Source organism: Dryobates pubescens, chromosome 8 (assembly GCF_014839835.1).
Source record: "Dryobates pubescens isolate bDryPub1 chromosome 8, bDryPub1.pri, whole genome shotgun sequence".
NCBI classification, from domain to species: Eukaryota; Metazoa; Chordata; class Aves; order Piciformes; family Picidae; genus Dryobates; species Dryobates pubescens.
This window is the reverse complement of record NC_071619.1, coordinates 22,147,972-22,168,398: the sequence shown is the minus strand read 5'-3', so window position 1 is coordinate 22,168,398 and position 20,427 is coordinate 22,147,972. Positions and strand designations below refer to the sequence as shown.

The following is a 20,427-nucleotide window of genomic DNA, read 5'->3' as shown; positions in this document are numbered from 1 at the left end:
ACAACATTTTGTGTTCCAGCAAGCATGGCTCTTTACACAGAGAGTAAATTTACTGCAAAATCTGTTTCCCTCTATTTGTGAGTAAAACTTAAGTGACAGGAAATTTCCCAGTTTTTTCGAGTCCTTGTTTGAACTTTTCATTTATTTATTGATGCTGGGAACAAGATGGAATCTTACTTTGTCTTTTCATTATTTTATGACTATCTTGCTTCCCCTATTCACCCTTGCTTGCATTTCCTGGTTTTCTCCTGTAAAGTGGCTCATGAGTAGCAGCACATGGCATTGCATGCAGTTGTTCTGGAAGATATTGAGAGCATTTCATGACCTTTTAAGAGTCTGTGGGAGTAAGGTGGTGGATATTTTGAACTTTTGCCTTTGTTATTTTAGTTACTTATACGTTGGCCTGGGAGGGACCAGGTAAAGAAACAGAAGCAAAAAGACTGGAGATGGGGCAGTGTGTTTAACCCCAGAGAAAAGTGAGTGTACAGTTCCATCCAGAGCATAGCACAAAGTTCTCCTGATGGATTTTAGAGGTCTTCACTCCTGCTTTCCTCCTGGGTATCCGAGTATGGTGGGAATTCGCTATTGATTGCCGCAAAACCATATATAAGATTTTATTTGCCTTGACAGTCACAAAGTTCTGAAGACTGTTGTTGGATGAACTAATACGAATTATATAATTTAACATCACACAGCTGGTTTAGTTTACTGTGATATATTCAAAGGTAGCATTAATAAAAACAGCTTAATGAAGTGCTACCAAAATAATGAGTGGAGGGAACTGATATGTTAGATCAAGAATCTGTATTGTGTCATAGTAAGTAGTACTTACTCCATTTAACTTAGAGTAACCTAAGAGATATTAGTTGCTCAGCTGCAGTGCATAATTTAGTAGCACTTATGTCCTTGCCTACATAGAATGCTTTTTGAATTTTGTAGCTTGCATAAAGGGTATCAGTTACTGAGACTTTAATTTAAGTAAGCCATTTGGGCTCTTCTGTGGTCTATACTTGATCAAGTCTTACTTTTGTTACACTGCAATAGTTGCACAGATGCTGGTGCATGTCCTAGAGTGAACCTGCAACTGGTGTGTCCTTAGTAATGATTTTATTTCTAACATCCAGAGAAGTAAATTCTCTGTGTGTGTGTGTTAAAGAAATAGCCATGAAAATGGGAATCAATTGTAAAGGAAGCTTGTTTTTTATATTTGAAGTATTGTAAATTTTCATTCAAATTACATTGAGATCTCAGGCAATTGACACATTACTAAGGCAGACTGATGTTCAAAAATTAGTGGATTCTTGAGGATGTAGCTTTATGGTCATAAAGAATTTGTATTCTCCTTAAATAATTTGAAATATAAAAGTTAATAAAGCCTTATTTTAGAACATCAAAGGGAAAATTAAATAGTTTATTTACAGAATTTACTGTATGAATTTTGAAATTAAACCTGACATTCTAAAAATATTAATAAAATAACAACTTAATATATTCTAAGTAGTACGGTAGGCTTAGGGTTGAAAAATTTAACCTTAGAATAATAAGAGTTTCATGCAGACATTTCTGAAGAACAATACACAACAGATTGTCATCAAATAAAGGAAGAACTCTGGTGCTCTAAAGTGCTCAAGTTATAGGATTCCTGAAAGTTGTTTCTTTTTTCTGTGTACTTCTTCTTTTAATACTTAATGGTAAGAGGAATATAACAATAGACAACTCCTTTTTTTATTTCCTACTTTACTTCTTGAAGGTTATGCTATTTTATATTAATGATGTTTGGATAATTCTATATTGTATAAGGAAGAATTTGCTTTTGATACTTAAGTGAATTTTGTTTCATGTTCCACAGAACATGCAGATATTACGGAGTAACAGGAGATTGAAGTTCCTGCTGTAGTGTCCTTCCATTACTCGTTGCTGTGAATGTGTTAACTGTAGCCCTCCTCTAATGTAAACAGCTTTTCCATTTCTCCATGTTTATTCAATAATGCCGGGACCAGTGCAGTGCAGTTGTAAAGGGAAACAGTGCCACCCGTTGGATTATCACTGTCATCCTTTTGTTACGTAGACCTAGTAAGGAAATGTGTGCAGACTTAATTCTGATAGTGTTTTCTTAATGCCTGTACTTTCTCTGCAACCCAGGTTTTGGTTTGCTTGTTCTTTTGTTTAGGTTTTGTTATGGTGTGTGTTGTTTTTTTGTTGTGTTTTTTTTGTTTGTTTGTTTTTTCTTTGTTTAGTCTCCCTCCCCTCTTCCCCCCCTTGCCGCCTTCCTTTCTGTCCTTAATGTGATTGCATAGAGCTTCACTGCAGTTTGACTGCAACAGAGCAAAGATCTTCTAGAGGAACTTGCTATCAGTGGAGAACAAAACATTTTTACAGTTTTCTTTAAGTGGCTTTTATTTGCAATTTATCTGACTCCTGCCTAAAAAAAGTTTGTATAGTTTTGTTGAACTCTGTGGCTAATTTTAAAATATATTTATTTAGTTATTTTTTTAAGCAAACATTTAAGGATATGTAGAACTATTCCGTGGTTTGCTTTTCCCCTCCTCTTTCCTTTAATCAGATTGGTGTTTATTTTTGACTTGATACTGTTTAGTCAGTGTAGCTGCTAGCATATGACTTCACATTTTTCAATCTTAAACAAACAGTAAGTTATTATAAATTAAAAGATTCTTTCCTTCCAGAGAGAAGTTATAATAGATGTGTAGCAATTGCAATGTTGTGCCAAATGCACTGGAATAATAAATGGAGTGAGGAACTTCGCCCCGTGGCCTACTTAAAAAGGCAATAATTTGTAGTCATATGTGCCTTTTTCCTCTCTTAGATTCTAGTTGCTGGGAGTTTGGGGTATCAGTCTGTCTGTGTTCATACATTTCTTCAAACACTGTAAAGTCCAAAATTAGATATCTCCCATGATAAGACTCTGACAAAGACTCTAATCCAAATCTAGACCTAAACTCAGCAATTGTTTCTCGTGGATTAGAATAACCAGGTTGCATTCAGCTCTTTTGGATGGGGTCATGGGAAAATATTGCATCTAGGGATCATTTTGTATAGCATGAAAGCATGTTAACTTTCTTTTTAATTTAATTTTAATATTACATTAACCTGATTGGTTCAGGCCCTGCTTTTCTTCCAACTTTGATGTATCACAGTATCACAGTATAACTAAGGTTGGAAGAGACCTCGAGGATCATCGAGTCCAACCTGTCACCACACACCTCATGACTAGACCATGGCACCAAGTGCCACGTCCAGTCTCCTCTTGAACACCTCCAGGGACAGTGACTCTACCACTTCCCTGGGCAGCCCATTCCAATGTTCTGCTCAATGCCTCTGTCACTTCACAAAGGAAAACCAACTTTCTCTGCCATCAGGATAAAAATAGAGTTTAAGATTCCATTCTCTTCTGATGCTCTTTCTGTGATTTTTGGGAGATGTGAATTGTAATGTTAGGTATGTGTTTTGGAGCACCAGAAGAGAAAACAAGCCTTGATTTAAAATAAAGAAAATCACAGCAGAGGAATGATAGAGCTTTATAGGCATACCTCACTGTTTGGTGTACATGGGTATTTGGAGCTTCTTGCAAAATGTATCTCTTTGTATTTTAGTGGCAGTTATATGAATTGTCATAGATGTGCTTTGGAAGATTTTACCCAGAGTCTATATAGCATTTGTTAAGCAGCACGGTGATGATTATTAAGGTATTGGATATGACTAAAATGTCAGGCTTGTACAAGAATAGAATAGAATTAACCAGGTTGGAAAAGACCATCAAGATCATCAAGTCCAACCTATCACCCAACACCATCTAATCAACTAAACCATGGCACCAAGTGCCTCATCCAGTCTTCTCTTAAACACTTCCAGTGATGGTGACTCCACCACCTCCCTGGGCAGCCCATTCCAATGGTCAATCACTCTTTCTGTGAAGAACTTCTTCCTAACATCCAGCTTAAAGCTCCCCTGGTGCAGCTTGAGACTGTGTCCTCCTGTTCTGGTGCTGGCTGCCTGGGAGAAGAGACCAACACCCACCTCACTACAGCCTCCCTTCAGGTAGTTGTAGACAGCAATAAGGTCTCCCCCGAGCCTCCTCTTTTCCAGGCTAAAAAACTCCAGCTCCCTCAGCCTCTCCTCAAAGGTCTGGTCTTCCAAACCCCTCACCAACTTTGTTGCCCTAATTATACTATTTTTTTTCTAGAGCACTGCTTTGACTAGTAGGCAGTGACTGAATGTTATGACCTAAGATTTGCTATGTGAAATGGAAAATAAAAGCTCAGCTTTACTTGTGTGCTTTGCAAAACTTGAAAGAATGAGAAGAATAGAGTCCCAAACAGTTTATAGGTTTACTTCCTCAGATTTCGTTTTCACCTCAAAACTCCACCTATAGGGTGAATCTGTTTGGGGTTTTCTGTGGGGTTGTGTTGTTTTGGCTGTTTGTTGGATGATTGTTTGCTGTGTGTTTGGGTGGTTTGTTGTAGTGTTTTTGTTTGTTTTGTTGGTTTTTTTTAAGGAGTTATTTGTATTTAATAATGGTTTTGATGGAAAGGTTAGTATTTGAACAACTCCACAGAATACAGACTAAAACATCACCATAATACTTTACTATAAAACGTAAAAGATCAAATGGCTATGTTAAAATCAGGTTTCAGGTAAATAAAAATTTTCACCAACATGTAAGTGCTGCATTTGCAGAATGCTCAGCACTTTTTTTAAAGATATGAAGATTTCCCTTGAAATGTACTGATTATAAATAATTGTAGAGCTAGACAGCAGAGCCTATTTGACTGCGATCCAAACTGTGATTGTGTGTGGCTTGGTATACTGCAAGGGGTGGAGCAGGGTGTGTACTGTATCAATCTTACTCCCTGTAACTTCATTTGTAGAAAAAATGAGCCTTGATATCACTTGGGGTATATTGCTAGAGAACAATCCACAAGTTCTACTCACCACACTAGTTTCTTAAGATATAGTGAGGCTCTTACCAATTGATATACATTGAGTAGCATATTTCACCTTGCAGTCCTTGTACATGTCTGATCAATAATGTAGTTTCATGAAAGAAGATTCAAACTCTAGATGATAACATTATATTAGACTTCAGCAGTAAAAATAGTATTTGAAGAATTCCGTGTTTCAGTTCTAGAATTCAACTGACAGATCTCACTGACTTTGGCAATAACACATCAGGTAAGACAACAAGTACTTGTACTCAGGAAAAATACTCTTTCTCAGACTGACAAAACAAGAAGTTATGGTCAGCAAGAATAAGTGTCCTCTATTGGAAAACATGCCCACATACTTGATTTTGGCCCTGCAGTTTGGTTATATAGTTGTATATAAATATTCAGATACTGCCATTGCGGCACTGAGTGATAGCTGAGAGCAGAGATTTTCTACATTGTTGTTTCAGTAAGTCTGCTTGGAATTAACACATTGCATGTTCCCATGTTTTGCTTGCATTATACAGCACCTAATACAGCACCTTCAGAAAAAGGTCTGAATCTTGTATTGAACGGAAAAAAACCCCTAATTCAGTGCTCATCTGTTGCTTGAGCAGTTGATATTGTCAACAAAATCAGTAATAGTGTGGATACTATATATTAGTTATGATATTCACAGATTAATAAATAGACTTGTTCAGAACTGGATGGCCACCACTAATTTATTTCACATGTGTAGTTGTTCAGATAGTGTCTTAAATTTTAGTTACTTCTGATCAAAGGAGTTGTATTTTAACTGACAGTTTGAGAAGCTGCAAGTCTCCATAGTTCCCTGGTTTAGCCAATCCTGAGTGATCAGTTCTTTAGGTTTATTTAAAAGGATGTTAATTCTAAGCAGCTGACCGACACACGCTTAGCAGAAGACTAAGGGACAATTTGGTTTGATTCTGTAGACCAGCAGGTTGCATGATTTGCAGGAGATATTTTTCCACGTGTTTCCCATCTTAAGTGCAGCAGGCATGAATCTTTTCTGATTTCTTCTGGAAGAGTTGCATTCTAACATACAAAATACAGCTTATGGGACTCATGTGTTCAGATTCCAAGTTACCGAGTGCATGGGTACCTAGAGTAAGGATATCGAAAATATAAATCACAGTGGGTACAGAGACTATTGTGTTTTTCATGGTTCCTCAAGCCAAAGTTTGAGTGCAGAAATTTCATTTGTGCTGTCCTGTGTGAGTGCAGGATATGAAACTAAATTTTCCCCAAATGTTGGGGCATATTTTGGAGCCAGTAGAACAGACAGTTGTATTCATTTTGTGTTCATAAAATAAAACAAAATTAGAGATAGATGGAGATGTGATTTATCCAGGTTCTGCTGCAGTAGCCAACAAAGCAAGTTCTGCCTTGTTAAAAAGGACTGGATGCTAGATGCAACAACATTATTTCGTTAAAAATTTCAGATTTAAAAGGGGGAAAACATTGGGACTACAAGGTGCCAGTATCAGTATGTGCTGCATCAAGCTACTGTTTTAACCTGTTTGAATGTTAACTATGGTGTCAGTGGACAGAAACATGGAGTAAATACATATTTTTATATAGCCCTATTCTGTGGACTTCACAATCGTGTATGTAAATGGCAATTCAGTCTAACCTGTGTTCTCTCTTGGTTTACTTAACAATGAGCAGGAACTTACTGCAGTACTGAAAGGTATATCTGATAAACTTATAGTGTGATTTGAATGCCATGTGGTAGGATTGCTTGCTGTTTGAAATTAAAGAATTTAAATTAGCAAAGGTTAGCATCTGGAAGGTAATTGTATACTAGGTTTTCCAGAGCTAGAGTTCAAGTTAGGTATCTTTTTCAATGAAAGAAAGCATTCTATGATAATATATAATGTTTTAAATTAATGTAGGAGTAGCTTTCTAAAGAAAATGACAGCTCAAATAATAAATAAATATTTCTGATTTATTTTCATTGCCTTTTTTTGTTTGTTAAAGAATACATGTTTCACTCTAACAGTCTTAAATAATTATTTTCTTCTTTTATTTTGTAGGTTGTCTTAGTCTTCGCTCTTAGTATTGGTGCTCTTGTAATATACTTCATAGATTCGTCAAAGTGAGTATTCTACTACATCTTCCTTGCCCTCCTTTCTTACAGCAATTACACATCTTTAAATTGCTTCATGCATCTACTTCAAATCAAAGCTTGTCTCATCACCTGACTGCGAAGAGCCTTATAATAGTGCATGGTCTGCCAAAATAACTCAATAATGAGAAAAAGATCTTATATAAACTACACTGAACACAGTTACATTGGATTTGTGGAATGAATAGAGAAAAACAACTTTTATGTGTTGAGATTGTGTATACTGTTGCAAAATTACTGTTTTTACATTCATGTGGCATAGGTAGAATCTTTCAAATTCAAGACTAGGATAAGAAACAAAGGGAAGAATATTTGCCTAAAAAGTACAGTTTGCAGGCAAAAGCAGGTCTTACGAGACTGACAGGAACATCTCTGGAAAACTGAATGAATTTGACAGTGTGAGCATTGTATCTTGCATGTCTGTTCACATTTCCGGCTCCTGGGTTTGATAGATTTCTTACAAGATAAGGTGAGCCAGTAAAAATCTGCAAAGCATCAAAGCATTCCCCCGCCGCCCCTCCCCCCCCCCCCCCCCCCCCCCCCCCCCCCCCCCCGAGATTTCCACCATCGTTATCATGTAGTGTTACAGCTTTGGTGAGGGAATAGGAAATTTCATCCTGGTATTTTGAGCTATGTGGTGGTTTGAAACAAACCAATATAATTCAGAATATCCTCTCTTTGTTGCAATTCATACTCCAACCTTGTTTTCACATCAAGCTCTACACTGTCAGTGGTGTAATAGGCAGATTGGTAGCCTAACGCAGAAGAAACCGTTAAAAAGTGACTTAATATTGTTATTTCGAATCCAGTTGTTGGGAGGATGATTTTCTGAAGTATTAATAGCATTTTAAAGCTCTAGCACTATGTACTGACTGCTTTTTGCCAAACTAGTTCTCGTGTTGCCATTAATGCAAAGGTCACTAACTGTAATGGCAGTGGTCATGTTCTGAAACAGTCCTCTCTGTCTCAGAAAACCAGACATTTCACTGTTGATGTCTGTACATACTGGTATTTACATAGGTGCTAGCACTAGTAAAGGCATGCTTGAATACATGGATGCTAGCTCTGTATTGTGTGAGTTTCAAGCAATACCATTGTAGCCTACATGTGTCAAGCATAACACAAATAACTAAGGCAGAGATTTTGTGAAGAGGAGCCAAGTGGCGAGAAAACTCAAGTTCTACCTGCAGCTCCCTTGAAGCACAAACGATAATTTTTACTTCTTACCATTATGATGAGTGTTCTTATAATTTTAGTAATTTTTTCTTGAATGTGTCACCACTGAAGCAGATAAGGTATTGCTTTTCTGAAGGTCTTCTAAAGAACTTTATAAAGCAAAATAACAAAGCTTCTAGGTGCCCCAACATTTCTAGGTCAAAAGTGTCAAATAGGATAAAACCGATTTCTATTTCTGTTTCAGTTTCAGAACAACAAAATGCAGCTATTTTTTGGAACAACTGTCTTTTGTGAAACTAATGGATTATGTGGTGGTTTTAGGTACTACATTGTGGAAATCGGGAAAATTGACAAGGGACATTTATCTGGTGTGCCACCTAATCCACATACTGCTACCAGCTTTTTGGCTGATCTTTCAATGGGGATAGAGCAGCATTTTAACTACAGGTTTCTGTGGGGTTTCAGCTAACATTTAACTCCTGGCTGCAGTTTAAATTCAGCAACTTCAAGTTAATATACTCCAGTTGCACACTTGCTTTTTTAAAAAGTCCTTACTCTTACCCTACTTCCTCTCCACACATATCTTTGTTTTTCTTTGTTTTATTTTTATGTGGGTGGGGGTTTTTTGTTATGTTTTTGGGTTGTTTGTGGGCTTTTTGGTAGGTTTGTTGTGGGGTTTTGTTTGTGTTGGGTTTGTTTTTGGTTACTTTTTGGTTTTTTTCTGAATTATCAGCTGACCTGATAGCTGTTTCATCAATGTGGAATCAAATCTAGTGATATATCAGTCTATTTAAGATCCACAAGTGTATGATTAGGCCAGAAAATAGTACAGTTTCATCAGCATAGTAGCATCCATACCAGTTAGTCCTAAATCTCATCAGAGCCAATAAAACAGCTCTCTGTTGCTGTGTAATATGTCTGTACTAATTGTGGTTCTAGGACAAACTTGGAGATTTCTGCACCGTACTCCATTATGAAATATGGGCACAGTTGTGAGCCAATACATCTGATCTAATTAGATTTGACTTTTCCTAATAAGAAGCAGTAGTTCTCTTTTAGGAAAGGTTCTCACTTAAATTATACAAATAATCATTCTTAGTGGAAAGAATGAAGGTTATTAATTTTGAAAATGGGGATTATTCCAGTACCCTCCATTAAGATGATTTAGTTGTTTATGAAATGCTTCTACTTTTTACAAGCCAGCAGCTTGAATCGTAGTCTCATAGTACCACAGGATGTACACAGAACTTTTTTTTTTTTCTTTAAAGTGAAAGACTTATACAAATATATACACAGATAAGTAGATTCATGCTGAACCCTGAGCTTGTTTGAAACTGTTGTGTTCTTAATCAGACAGCTTTATTTCTTTTTATATGTAGAAAATAAAGTAGTTGAACTGATAGACAACTCTAATTTTTAATGTTATTTATTTCTTTGTGCATCTGAGAAAAGTTCAGAAGTACTTGCCTCTTTTGCATACTTATAGTAAGAAATCTCATTTATCTATATCTGATACCCAGAGAACCTGAATATTTCTGAAATGTAAAACTACCAAGTTTGTATTCAGTGTACCATAAGGGAAATGTCCTTTACCTGATTTGTAATTTAATTTCTAAACAGATATTTTTAAAATCAGCTTTGTGTCTATTCTATACTTTTCTTAGACTTGTTAATGTTTTGAAAGCTGTCAAAAACTAGTCTCCCTCTCCTCCTCCTCATCTCCCTCTCCTCCTCCTCGTCTCCCTCTCCTCCTCCTCGTCTCCCTCTCCTCCTCCTCGTCTCCCTCTCCTCCTCCTCCTCGTCTCCCTCTCCTCCTCCTCCTCGTCTCCCTCTCCTCCTCCTCCTCGTCTCCCTCTCCTCCTCCTCCTCGTCTCCCTCTCCTCCTCCTCCTCGTCTCCCTCTCCTCCTCCTCCTCGTCTCCCTCTCCTCCTCCTCCTCGTCTCCCTCTCCTCCTCCTCCTCGTCTCCCTCTCCTCCTCCTCCTCGTCTCCCTCTCCTCCTCCTCCTCGTCTCCCTCTCCTCCTCCTCCTCGTCTCCCTCTCCTCCTCCTCCTCGTCTCCCTCTCCTCCTCCTCCTCGTCTCCCTCTCCTCCTCCTCCTCGTCTCCCTCTCCTCCTCCTCCTCGTCTCCCTCTCCTCCTCCTCCTCGTCTCCCTCTCCTCCTCCTCCTCGTCTCCCTCTCCTCCTCCTCCTCGTCTCCCTCTCCTCCTCCTCGTCTCCCTCTCCATTTTATCAATTACATGAGAGAGAGCTTGAATATGTAATTTCAGCCACCACAAACTAAGATTTCATTGACACTGATTGTGTTCTGCTCTATGAGAGCTTGGTATGTTTGGGATTGTAAACTAGTTCTTGAAGAGTATGGGATAATGCAATTCAAAAGAGTACAGGGATCTAGTTAGGCCATGAAGGGAGAACATCAGAGAGGCAAAAGCCCAGCTAGAACTCAATCTGACTGCTCCTGTGAGGGGTAACAAAAGAGGTTTTTACAAATACATTCACAGCAAAAAGAAAGCCAAGGAAAATGACCACCATTTATTTGCTGCAGGGAGTGATGTTGTCTTTCTTCCAGTGTTCGGTCACCTCCTGTTCTTCACGACCTTTCAAAGATGATGGGGAGTGTCAACTTCCCTCAGAACTCACAGGTGCATCCCACTGGGTCCCATCGATTTGTGGGTGTCCAGCTTGCCTAGGTGGCCTCTAACATAAACTTCTGTCAGGGGAGAATCTTCTTATCTCCAGGCTTTCTAATTTACCTTCAGAGACTGAGAGTTGGGCTGATGCTGCTGAATTTCTGTACTACAATGACACATTGCTGCCATATAGTTAACATACATACCACGATCCTCAGGTCCTATTCTGCAAAGTTGCTTTGTAACTGCTGAGTCTCTGAAGTCCAGGATTGTATCACTTTGTTATTCCAAAAATAGCTCAATAATTTTCAATAACAAAAGTCTATGCACACAGTGATATTTAGTGACTTTATTTGTATTAAGATGTTACCTAATAGGTCTCTATGTGTATCTTGAATTAACAGTGTTTATACTGAACATAGCAGGCTTAAGCGTTGGACTTCTGGAAGCTAAGTCCTCATTTTTTCATTCTTCTGTAGTTTAACTTTTCAGCATCTGTTAGAATATTAGCTGGATAAATGAGAGTATCATATTCCAAGAATCAGATTTATTATTTTTTTTTAAGGGCTAGGTGGAATTTGCTAGTGGCTTTTTTTGGAGCACTTTGCTAGTAATATTTCCTTGTCCAATTTCTACCAAACAACCATAACATTTGTTTCAGTATTGACAAAAATCCGGATCATTGGCATGTTTACAGGAGAGCATGATGTATTGCTCTGTAGTTTAGGTGTAAACTCTGAATTTGAATAGCCTGCTAGCTACAGGCTATTAGTTACATAACAAAACTTTTTCAAAGGAAGGAGGATTTTACACTGAAGCCTGGCTTCATATTTTTTGTGCTGAGGAAAGGAAAAATTTCACAGCAGTACAGTTTCTATAGACTAATCCAAGCAGAGTATCTTAAGCCTTGGTAAGGACTCAAAGCATGCTTCTTTTTCTACATCGTTGTATCAAAAACATGTAGACAAGCTAATGAGAGAGTCTGGAGAAAAACAAGAATAATGAAGAGTTTAAGAAATTTCTTGTGACAGCTAGGTTGAAGGAATGACGATTGATTGTTGGAAAAGGATTTTTCTAGCCTGGGGAGTTAGAAAAACCTCCACTTTGTGATGCAGGGAGAGCAGATATGGCACCATTCCAATAGGTAAATGGAAAGCTAACCGAAGGTCATCTCTATGGCGTCTGGAGAAACTATAAAATCTGTGTAATTTACATCTTTGCAGATTTAGCTTGGATCTTAAGGAAAGTTTGATAGCTGTGACATCGGTGAAATACTGGACTAGATAACCTAGAGTGGTTGTGGAATTTCCTGCAAAAAAAGAGCTTTGAAGAAAATAAAATACCTGGTATCTTAATTGTACATCTATTTGGTGATAGCCTGGTTCATAGGATGTTAGACTATTTGATTATTATGTCTCCTGTAATGTAAAGGTGACTTTGTGGTCTGGGACACCAGAAGGAAAAGATGACCATGTTGTTGCTCTGTCCATGTCTGCTCATTTCTTCTCTAATTCAAGGCAGGAATTGATGCTACTGGTAGTATTTTCCTTGTCTTCCATAGATACCAATATAAGATGTTCCTCCCATGGAATGTACTTCAGGGAATAATCATAGGATGAAAGAATTCTTGCAATAGATCGTCTCAGTTTCTCATTCCTGTGGTTTGATGGTCTTGTAAATCTGTGTTTATTTTGAAATTAATATTTGTGCTACAGCATTACATGTTGTGCTGCACCTGAAGAGCAAACCATTACCTTGTAGCTCTAAGTTAAAAATTACTACTCATAATTGTCTCTGAATAGTAATTTACTTTGTGTATAGCAGCAATAAAATAAGAAGTTAATTGACACGCTTATATACACATTCTTTTGATAGTGACTTGGATCTGAACTTAAGAAATATGGATTAAAATAATTTAGATGAGCATTAATTGCCGTTTAGATTCCAGAAGCTTTCACTGGAACAAGTTCTCTGAAAATCTGTCCTGTGTTTATTTTCACCACCTACTGTATACAATAATTAGAATTTCAGTTTGTGTATTGAGACTTCATAGATTGCATTCATTGAATGCTCAGTGTCACTTTTCTGTTTTTACAAACTCATACTGTGCTGCTTGATACATTTCCAGTATTGCTGTAAGAACATACTCTTAAATTTTAAATTCTTTCAAAACCCACATGAGTGTATAGTTGATATGCTTACAGCCTCTCTTTAGTTTTCCTTTTCCTCTTTGCAAATGAATCTCCATTTTTTTAATTTCATCCCAAAGCTTGTGATAATGCATCTGCAAATATTTCATCGCATCCTTTCTTTCCCTGTAGACAGTTCAGTTGTGCACGCTGAATTAAAGGCATTGTTCCTTACCACTAGACAGATTTACAAATCTGTTTAATATAAAAGAGGAGATAATTTAGATGTTTTAGAAATAGCAGATACCATATAGCTGTTATCAAAACATGGCTTGCGTATCAGATTCTGTTACAGAGTGGAGCTGAATGTACAGTTTTTTACCCTCTGCTTTTCAAGCTACAGACATGACCTCTTTTCTTTTTTTTTTTTTCCCCTCCCTTATCCTTGACAGCTTGACAAATTGTAGCTTTTGGGACACCCCAGTAGTTGATGAGTCATTTCTGCTTTAAAATAGAATTCCTTGTGGCAAGGACACCCATTCCACTTTTGACGCATATGTCATTTCTGACAGAGTCACAGGGCCAACTGCCATGTTAATTAAGCAGCTGGGGAAGAAAAAAAGCTGTCTTCAGTAAATACTGGAGCTGGAATCCAAAAACACTGGAAATTAAAAAAAAACAAACAAAAAAACCCCCAACTCATTTGTGTGAACATGAGTACCTGCATGCCTTCCCCTCTCCCCTGTAATTTGCAAGCATTTTTAGCAATTTAATGGACATTACTTTCCCACTCTCTTTTTTTTTTTTCCCTCTCCTCTCCCTTTTGTAAAAAACCCTCTTGAGACCTGACAGTACACCAGCTTCACTGAGAGAGTTGTAATATCTGATTAGTGTGTACAGAAGCTGTAATGGACCATTATGATACTGTTATCCTTTTATTTGTGAAGCACTTGAAATCTGCACAGCCAAAGTACTGCAAGATAACAGTGATCAAATGATCAGCTGTATTCAGCTTAAGGTACATGTGGTAGGATACCATATACATGATTCAATAAGATAAGTTAGAATATGAATGCAGTTGTTAAATTGTAGTAGGATCTTGCTCAGTTTAACGCTCAAAGTTTTCATCACTTTTATCAGACCTAGTGCAACTAGAGGCAGTGGGCCTGGTTGTTCTTTAGCAAAACTTTCGGCTTGTGTCATCTTTATGCATCTGGTACTGGAGGGAATTATTTGGCCTCAAACATGAGGACCTGCTGCTTGTGTAAAAGATTTTGATAACACGTAAAAAAGTGTATCAGTGCAATTTTTTTTTTCTTGATATTTGCTGCTGATTTTCTTATGGGATCTGCACCAAAGCACTCTTAGGTAATTTATATTTCAAAACCAGAAGCCAAAACTTCAATCAGCAGTTGTTACACTGTTATTTACAGAAAATCCATTATTCACTGCTTATAGTTTTTCTGAATACTAATACTAATGCCTGGGAAAAAAACCTTGTAACACTCTCTAATAACTTAATTTTTACTCACCTTTTATTTGAAATGTGTGTTCAGTGGCAGGCATGTTATTGTAAAATTCAAGAGAAAAATAATTAGTATTGATAAACTTCTGTCAGAGTAAATGACTAAATAATTGTCTGAGTATCCATCAGATTATCACTCTGTATAAAGCCCTTTAACACTTCACAGTATTTTACTGTTGGCAAACCTTTTCTGTAACATTAAGAAAAAGTAGAATAAGAGTGAAAAAACCCCAAACCAACAACAACTGAAAGAAAACCAACCCAAACGAAAAGTGAAAGTAATTTCAGGATTGTCTTGGTATGCTTTAATTAATATTAATTGGTGACAAAGCACTGGGGAAATTCTTTTAACTGTGAACTTTAACTGGAGAAAACACAAGTTGAAATGGATTTTATTGTTTACTTATTTTTGAACTTTTTATAAAGAAGAAATAAAGCTGAGAATTAAATTCTTTAAAACAACTCTTGGTAACAGCTTATTATAAAATTGCTGCATATTTAACATTTTCATTTCATGCTTAAATGCATATGAAGATATTGTGATCTCTTAGGTTAAGGATTTTGTAAGTAGTTGTTTTTTTTTCCTAATTACTATGGTTGTGGACTGTGCAAACGGCTAAATGAGACTGTGAAATACTACTGCTTTGGGAATTTATGCCAAAGGGCCTATTTTGATTATTTTGTCACGTTTCTTAATATAGAAGCTCCTGCAGTACTTTGCTTCAAACAGGTATCTTCTGATCAGAAATATAATACTTCATTTTAAAGATGTGATGTGTTAACAAAGTTTCCATTTATTTAGAGAACTGATTTCAGTGGTTAACTGACCTTGCTGTCAAAAATTATGTTAACTTTCAATCCAAACATTTTTCTTCACCTTCCACTTGCCTTCTTTTGTTGTGTTAGTGATCCTTCCACTGTAATATTTTGTAGAGATATCTCTAGACATGTGCAAGTCACATTTTAATCCTCTCTTTTTTTTATATTAACTTAATTAACCTAATTTTAATGTTCTTAAAATAGGACAAGTTTTTAGACTGAATCATTGTAGCAGCTTTTTTTTTTTTTTTTCTTGAACTCTTCAGCATTTCTGTTTTATTTCTAACAATCCAGGTCAAGCATTTTGCAGTCTGATTAGATACTACTGTACATAGTATTCCAGTAATTTTTGAGTACTTAATTTCAGTGAAAACTCTGCATTTTCTTATTATCCTCTGGTTATTCATGAAAAGCAAAGTTAATGTAATGCTCTCTGGTTTTACTGCTGCCCATTAAGGCAAAACGAAAATGGTATTATGCTGTTGTTGTTGTGAAGAAAAGGTTTTCTTTAGTTCACATTGCAGAAGCTTTTAATTATTTTGACTGAAGCCCAGGATTCAGTTTCTTTCAATGTGGTGAAACCAGTATGTAAGCACATATTACGTAATACTTCATTTTTGTGTGTATGTATGTAAATTCAGTTTCTAAAAATGAGCTTTTAAACTTAAATTGATCTGAATAGCCTGTGCACATAGATCACAATACTTTCCTGTAGCTGCATATGTATTTCTGTGATTTATTTGCTCAGTTTGTCACACAGCTCCTATGATGGTATAGAATATGAAAAAAAGATGCGAAGACTTTAATGGATAGAATAAAAACCCCTGTGTTTCTATTTTTACTGGGCGGTTTGTGACAGCTAATAAAATCCTGTAAAAGAGGAGGGAACAAAATAGGCACTCAGTAAACATTATAAAGAGACATTATTCTTCCTGGATATGGATTTTCTTTTTTATAATAAATTCATATGCTGCTTGATGTTATATTGTGGAAGTAAATAAGCTTTTTATAAACCTTCAGAAGAACAAATACAATCTCATAGAAGTCACCACTGAATGTAACACGGGATGTAGACCAGTGAATATAAAGTGTTCTCCAAACACTGTTGCTAAGTCACAGGGTTGTGAAAAATATGTCAGTACAGGATATCTTTTCCAGGACATAAATGGAAATGGGTCTATATTCAACTTAAACTACTGGATTCCTGAAGCAGGAGGGAGTCACTTGTTTCTGTTTCTGTCAATGCAAAATTTTAAACAAAGATGTGTGGGATTAGTTACCTTTGAAAGGAAGTTTAAGGGTTGTGGTTAGTTTGTTGGGTTTGTTGGTGTGTTGCTTTTTTGTTGTTTGGTTGGTTTTTTAATGCAGTGATGCATAGGCAGGTATGGCAGCACTGACAGTAATAAAATGGAGATGGGATAAATATTTCTCAGAACAGATTAGAAAGTGTAATTATTTAAAAGATTTGATGTCAAACATTTCTATAATGAACTTCAACCGTAAAATTAATGATTTTTCAAAGGCAAAATATACCTTAGATTCACTCAAAACGTGGGACATATATGTCTTACACATCTGTGTTTCCAAGTAGGTTTTCCTCATAGAAAGAACCAAGTTCTAGAATTTTTGTGTCCTTCATTTTCTTAACTATGAATACATACCTGTATATGAATAGAGATTATATGTAAGACAAAATGAGCTACTTCCTGAAGTTCTAAGAATTTTGGACGTGAGTTTTTAGGTGCAGATACCTACTGTTTATTTCCTTAACTGAAATTTTTTGAACCTTTGGTGAATGTTACGTTTGTTTTGTTTTTAAACCTGCATTTTAATTTTGAAGTCCTATTTACAGGTGGCTGGCAAACAAATACTTAGACTATACAGGGGTTTATTTAGGACATACGACTTCATGAATCAAATGCTTGTTTTTCTCTCAGTGTTGACATTCATATCTGTTTTTGTGGAGACAGCTATATAGTGATTGGGAGGACTGCAGACAATTTGATAAAAACACTAGTAAATCATATAAGGTAGATCAGAGATTCGTTTTTCATAATCCTTATCAGAGCAGTTACAATTTCCTGTTTGTTCACTTGAAAACTAATAAAAAGTCTGGAAAAGGTGTGGGTTTGGTTCATTTTTAGTCTTTTTTTGCAGAGGGTGGTGGTAGTGGGTGGTTAGGTTTTTGGTGGTGTTTTTTTTTTTTTTAATATATTATTCTGGCTAGCTGTTTGAACAATTTAGTGTTGTTTTTTCTCATTTTCCATTTAAAATCAGAGAACACAGGTGGTAATTCTCTGGATAGTAATCTCTGAGTGTTCCTTCGCATCAGAATATTATTTCTATTCAACACCAGTAAATACTGTACTGGATTATTTGTGTAAAATGAATGACCCCCAGTGGTCATGTTGTAGATTACCTGCTGACTTTAACCAGTTTGCTCTGTAACAGTGATAGAAATGGAACTATTTTAGATGGGGCACATTTGATAAATGATTTTCATACTGAGAAATGACTTTCAGTGTGATACTGAGACAGGTCTGTCCTGAAATGTATATTGAATCATCTAAGCAGAGTGCTACATAAAGAAGATAATTAGAAGACAAGAAATATAGCTGGTGATTGTTTAGTGAAGATCCCTATGTACAAAACATGATATGCACTCAATTATGTGTAGACATGTCACCAATGTATTGTTTCTTCAGATTTTTAGGAGAGATTAACTAAAGATCCTTTTAAAGCAAAATGAAATGGGACCAGGAGGACCTTATAGTAATAGGCAAATATTTTCGATGTCTGCTTATTATAGTGTTCTGAATTTTAAAATATTATTCCCTTTATTAGTTATCTATATTAATTGCAGACACAGAATCAAGCCTTCTCTATTCAAACACTTGCTCAAGTAATATAGAAGGAGTATTTTAGGGTTCTGATTTTATTCAGGTCAATGGGAAATGAACATTATTAGCACCTTAGTTGTTCAGATGCTCTACTCTGCATATAGAGATCTTTGCTTAGTAGAAACATTTTTGCTACAGCAAGTTCGCTTAACAAGTCTGAAATCTGACTATATAGGTTATGCTACGTAACATACTGCTGTGAAATACAAAATACATATACCATGGAATACATAGATATGTTCTTTTTTCTCTAGTTGTATGCATACGTGTGTGTATATGCTTAAAACATACATATTCTGTAGGCAAGCACCAAATACAGGTAAAGCAGAGATGATTTGCAGCCACTCAGTTCTAACAGATTCAGGCCTCAGTCAAAAAGGGGAAGAACGATAAAACTCTTTAGACTAATATCATGCCCTCCTTTTCCACATATTAATGAACTCCATTTGTATTGAATTTCAGTTCGCATCAGTCCTGGAAGCAGCAGTAAGAAAGAATTGCCTATTAGAAATACAATTTTAAGTAGCAGGTCAGATTCTTTAGCAAACCCAGACTTAGTTTCTGATAAAAATGAAAGTGTCATTCATTGCTGCATTTTGCATACTGTCCTTAGGCTGCTTACTCCCACTCATGCTAGCTGTCAGATCTTTTCCATCCCCCACTTGGCATCTGATGCAGGCTTTTACATTAAATGCTGACAGAATGGAATATACTTTATGTGGTCTAGGGAGACCACCTGAATGTGTGGAGTCTGAAATAAATCCCATACAACATGAGGAAAGAATCATGATGTGATCGTGGTATAATTCATAAGGGATTCTCTAACATAAATTCAGAGTTAGTACAAAGAAACTAACGTAGGAGCACATTTGAGACAGAAATCTTTAAATCCTTGTGTCTGAAAAGGCATTATAAGGAATGAGGAAGGGAGGATGATGATATCGTATGGTAGATGCAACAGAAACAAGTTAAGCCTTGAGACATTCTGTATGAGACATATAAATCTGTCAGAAGCCAACAGCAATAGAGAGGAAAGAGAAATTCAGGCTACTGTATTCAGACAAATACATAGATCCCCAATTTAACTAGGAAGTCAGAGAGGAAGAGGTCTTTTAAAAGGGGGTGCATATATAAAATATCAGTCCCACAATTTAAAAGAAGTGCTTATTTCATGTTGATTGCATGTGTACTGTTAAGTTATATATTGCCAGTGGTGTGAGAAAAGAATCCTTTTGCTTCTTTGCACTAGTGCAGAAAAGAATAGCAACTCCTTCAGTGGGTATTTGAATTGTGCATATAAACAAAGAGGGCAATCTACAACTTTTCACTATGGCTGAGAAAGAAGTCAGAGTTACTTGGCATGCTAATATAAAAAGTGAGTTCATTCTGTGTACTCCTTCCTGAAGAAGTATTTCTGTGTGTTTTATTATTTGTGACATGCACAATTCTCTAGAGCATCATTTGACTTCAGGTCTCACAGCCAGTGCTGGCGTTAGAGTCATACTGTACCTGTTCTACACATTAAAGCATTAGAAGATTTGGGTCAGTCTAACACCAAAGTACTTTTTGTAAACTTTATGAAAAGAAAAAAGCTTTTCAAGGAGTTTGTAATGGTTTACTCTTTTAAAAAATTGTTTTCCTAAAGTTATAGTGATTAAGTATGTAAACCAGCATTTTAAGTTACTTCCTTGTCAGCTGACCTCTATATAAAGGCAACCAAAGTGACTTTAAACAGAGCTAAAAATAATAATTTTTTTAAATGTAAATGATTTTGTATTATTCTCCTCAGTGTTATCCTCGTTTTTAATAAACTGCTCTTACCATGCAGCAAAACCACACAAAACTCATCTATATTACTTGTAGCATCAGAAGATAAAAATACTAGCCGGACCTGCCATGTCTTCATAAGCTTTGATAAGTAAGCTATGGGATTTTTCTTCTACAATCCAGAGTTGTTACCATGTTCCTTGGGGCAGTTTAGTGTGCCACATTGCGCAGCTGCTACAAAAATGCTAAATACGTATTTATAAATATGTAATAATTGATTTGTCATCTTCGTAGACCTCAATACATCAGCTTGATGGATATGAAGTATCCAGATCCAGAATTGTGATTATGGCTTATCTTTATTTATTGGAGCGCTCTAGCTGAACTGA

At 36.4% G+C, this 20,427-nt stretch overlaps 1 protein-coding gene across 36 annotated transcripts in view; it reads left to right on the top strand.

Annotated features, from left to right (window-relative positions):
- Window positions 1-20,427, top strand: part of KCNMA1 (potassium calcium-activated channel subfamily M alpha 1) — a 417,239-nt gene that overhangs the window by 189,607 nt on the left and 207,205 nt on the right. For all 36 annotated transcript variants that reach the window (XM_009897628.2, XM_054163264.1, XM_009897623.2 and 33 more), the window contains exon 3: window positions 7,001-7,062. In XM_009897628.2, coding sequence (XP_009895930.2) covers window positions 7,001-7,062 — 62 coding nt within the window. The remainder of the gene's footprint in view (window positions 1-7,000; window positions 7,063-20,427) is intronic.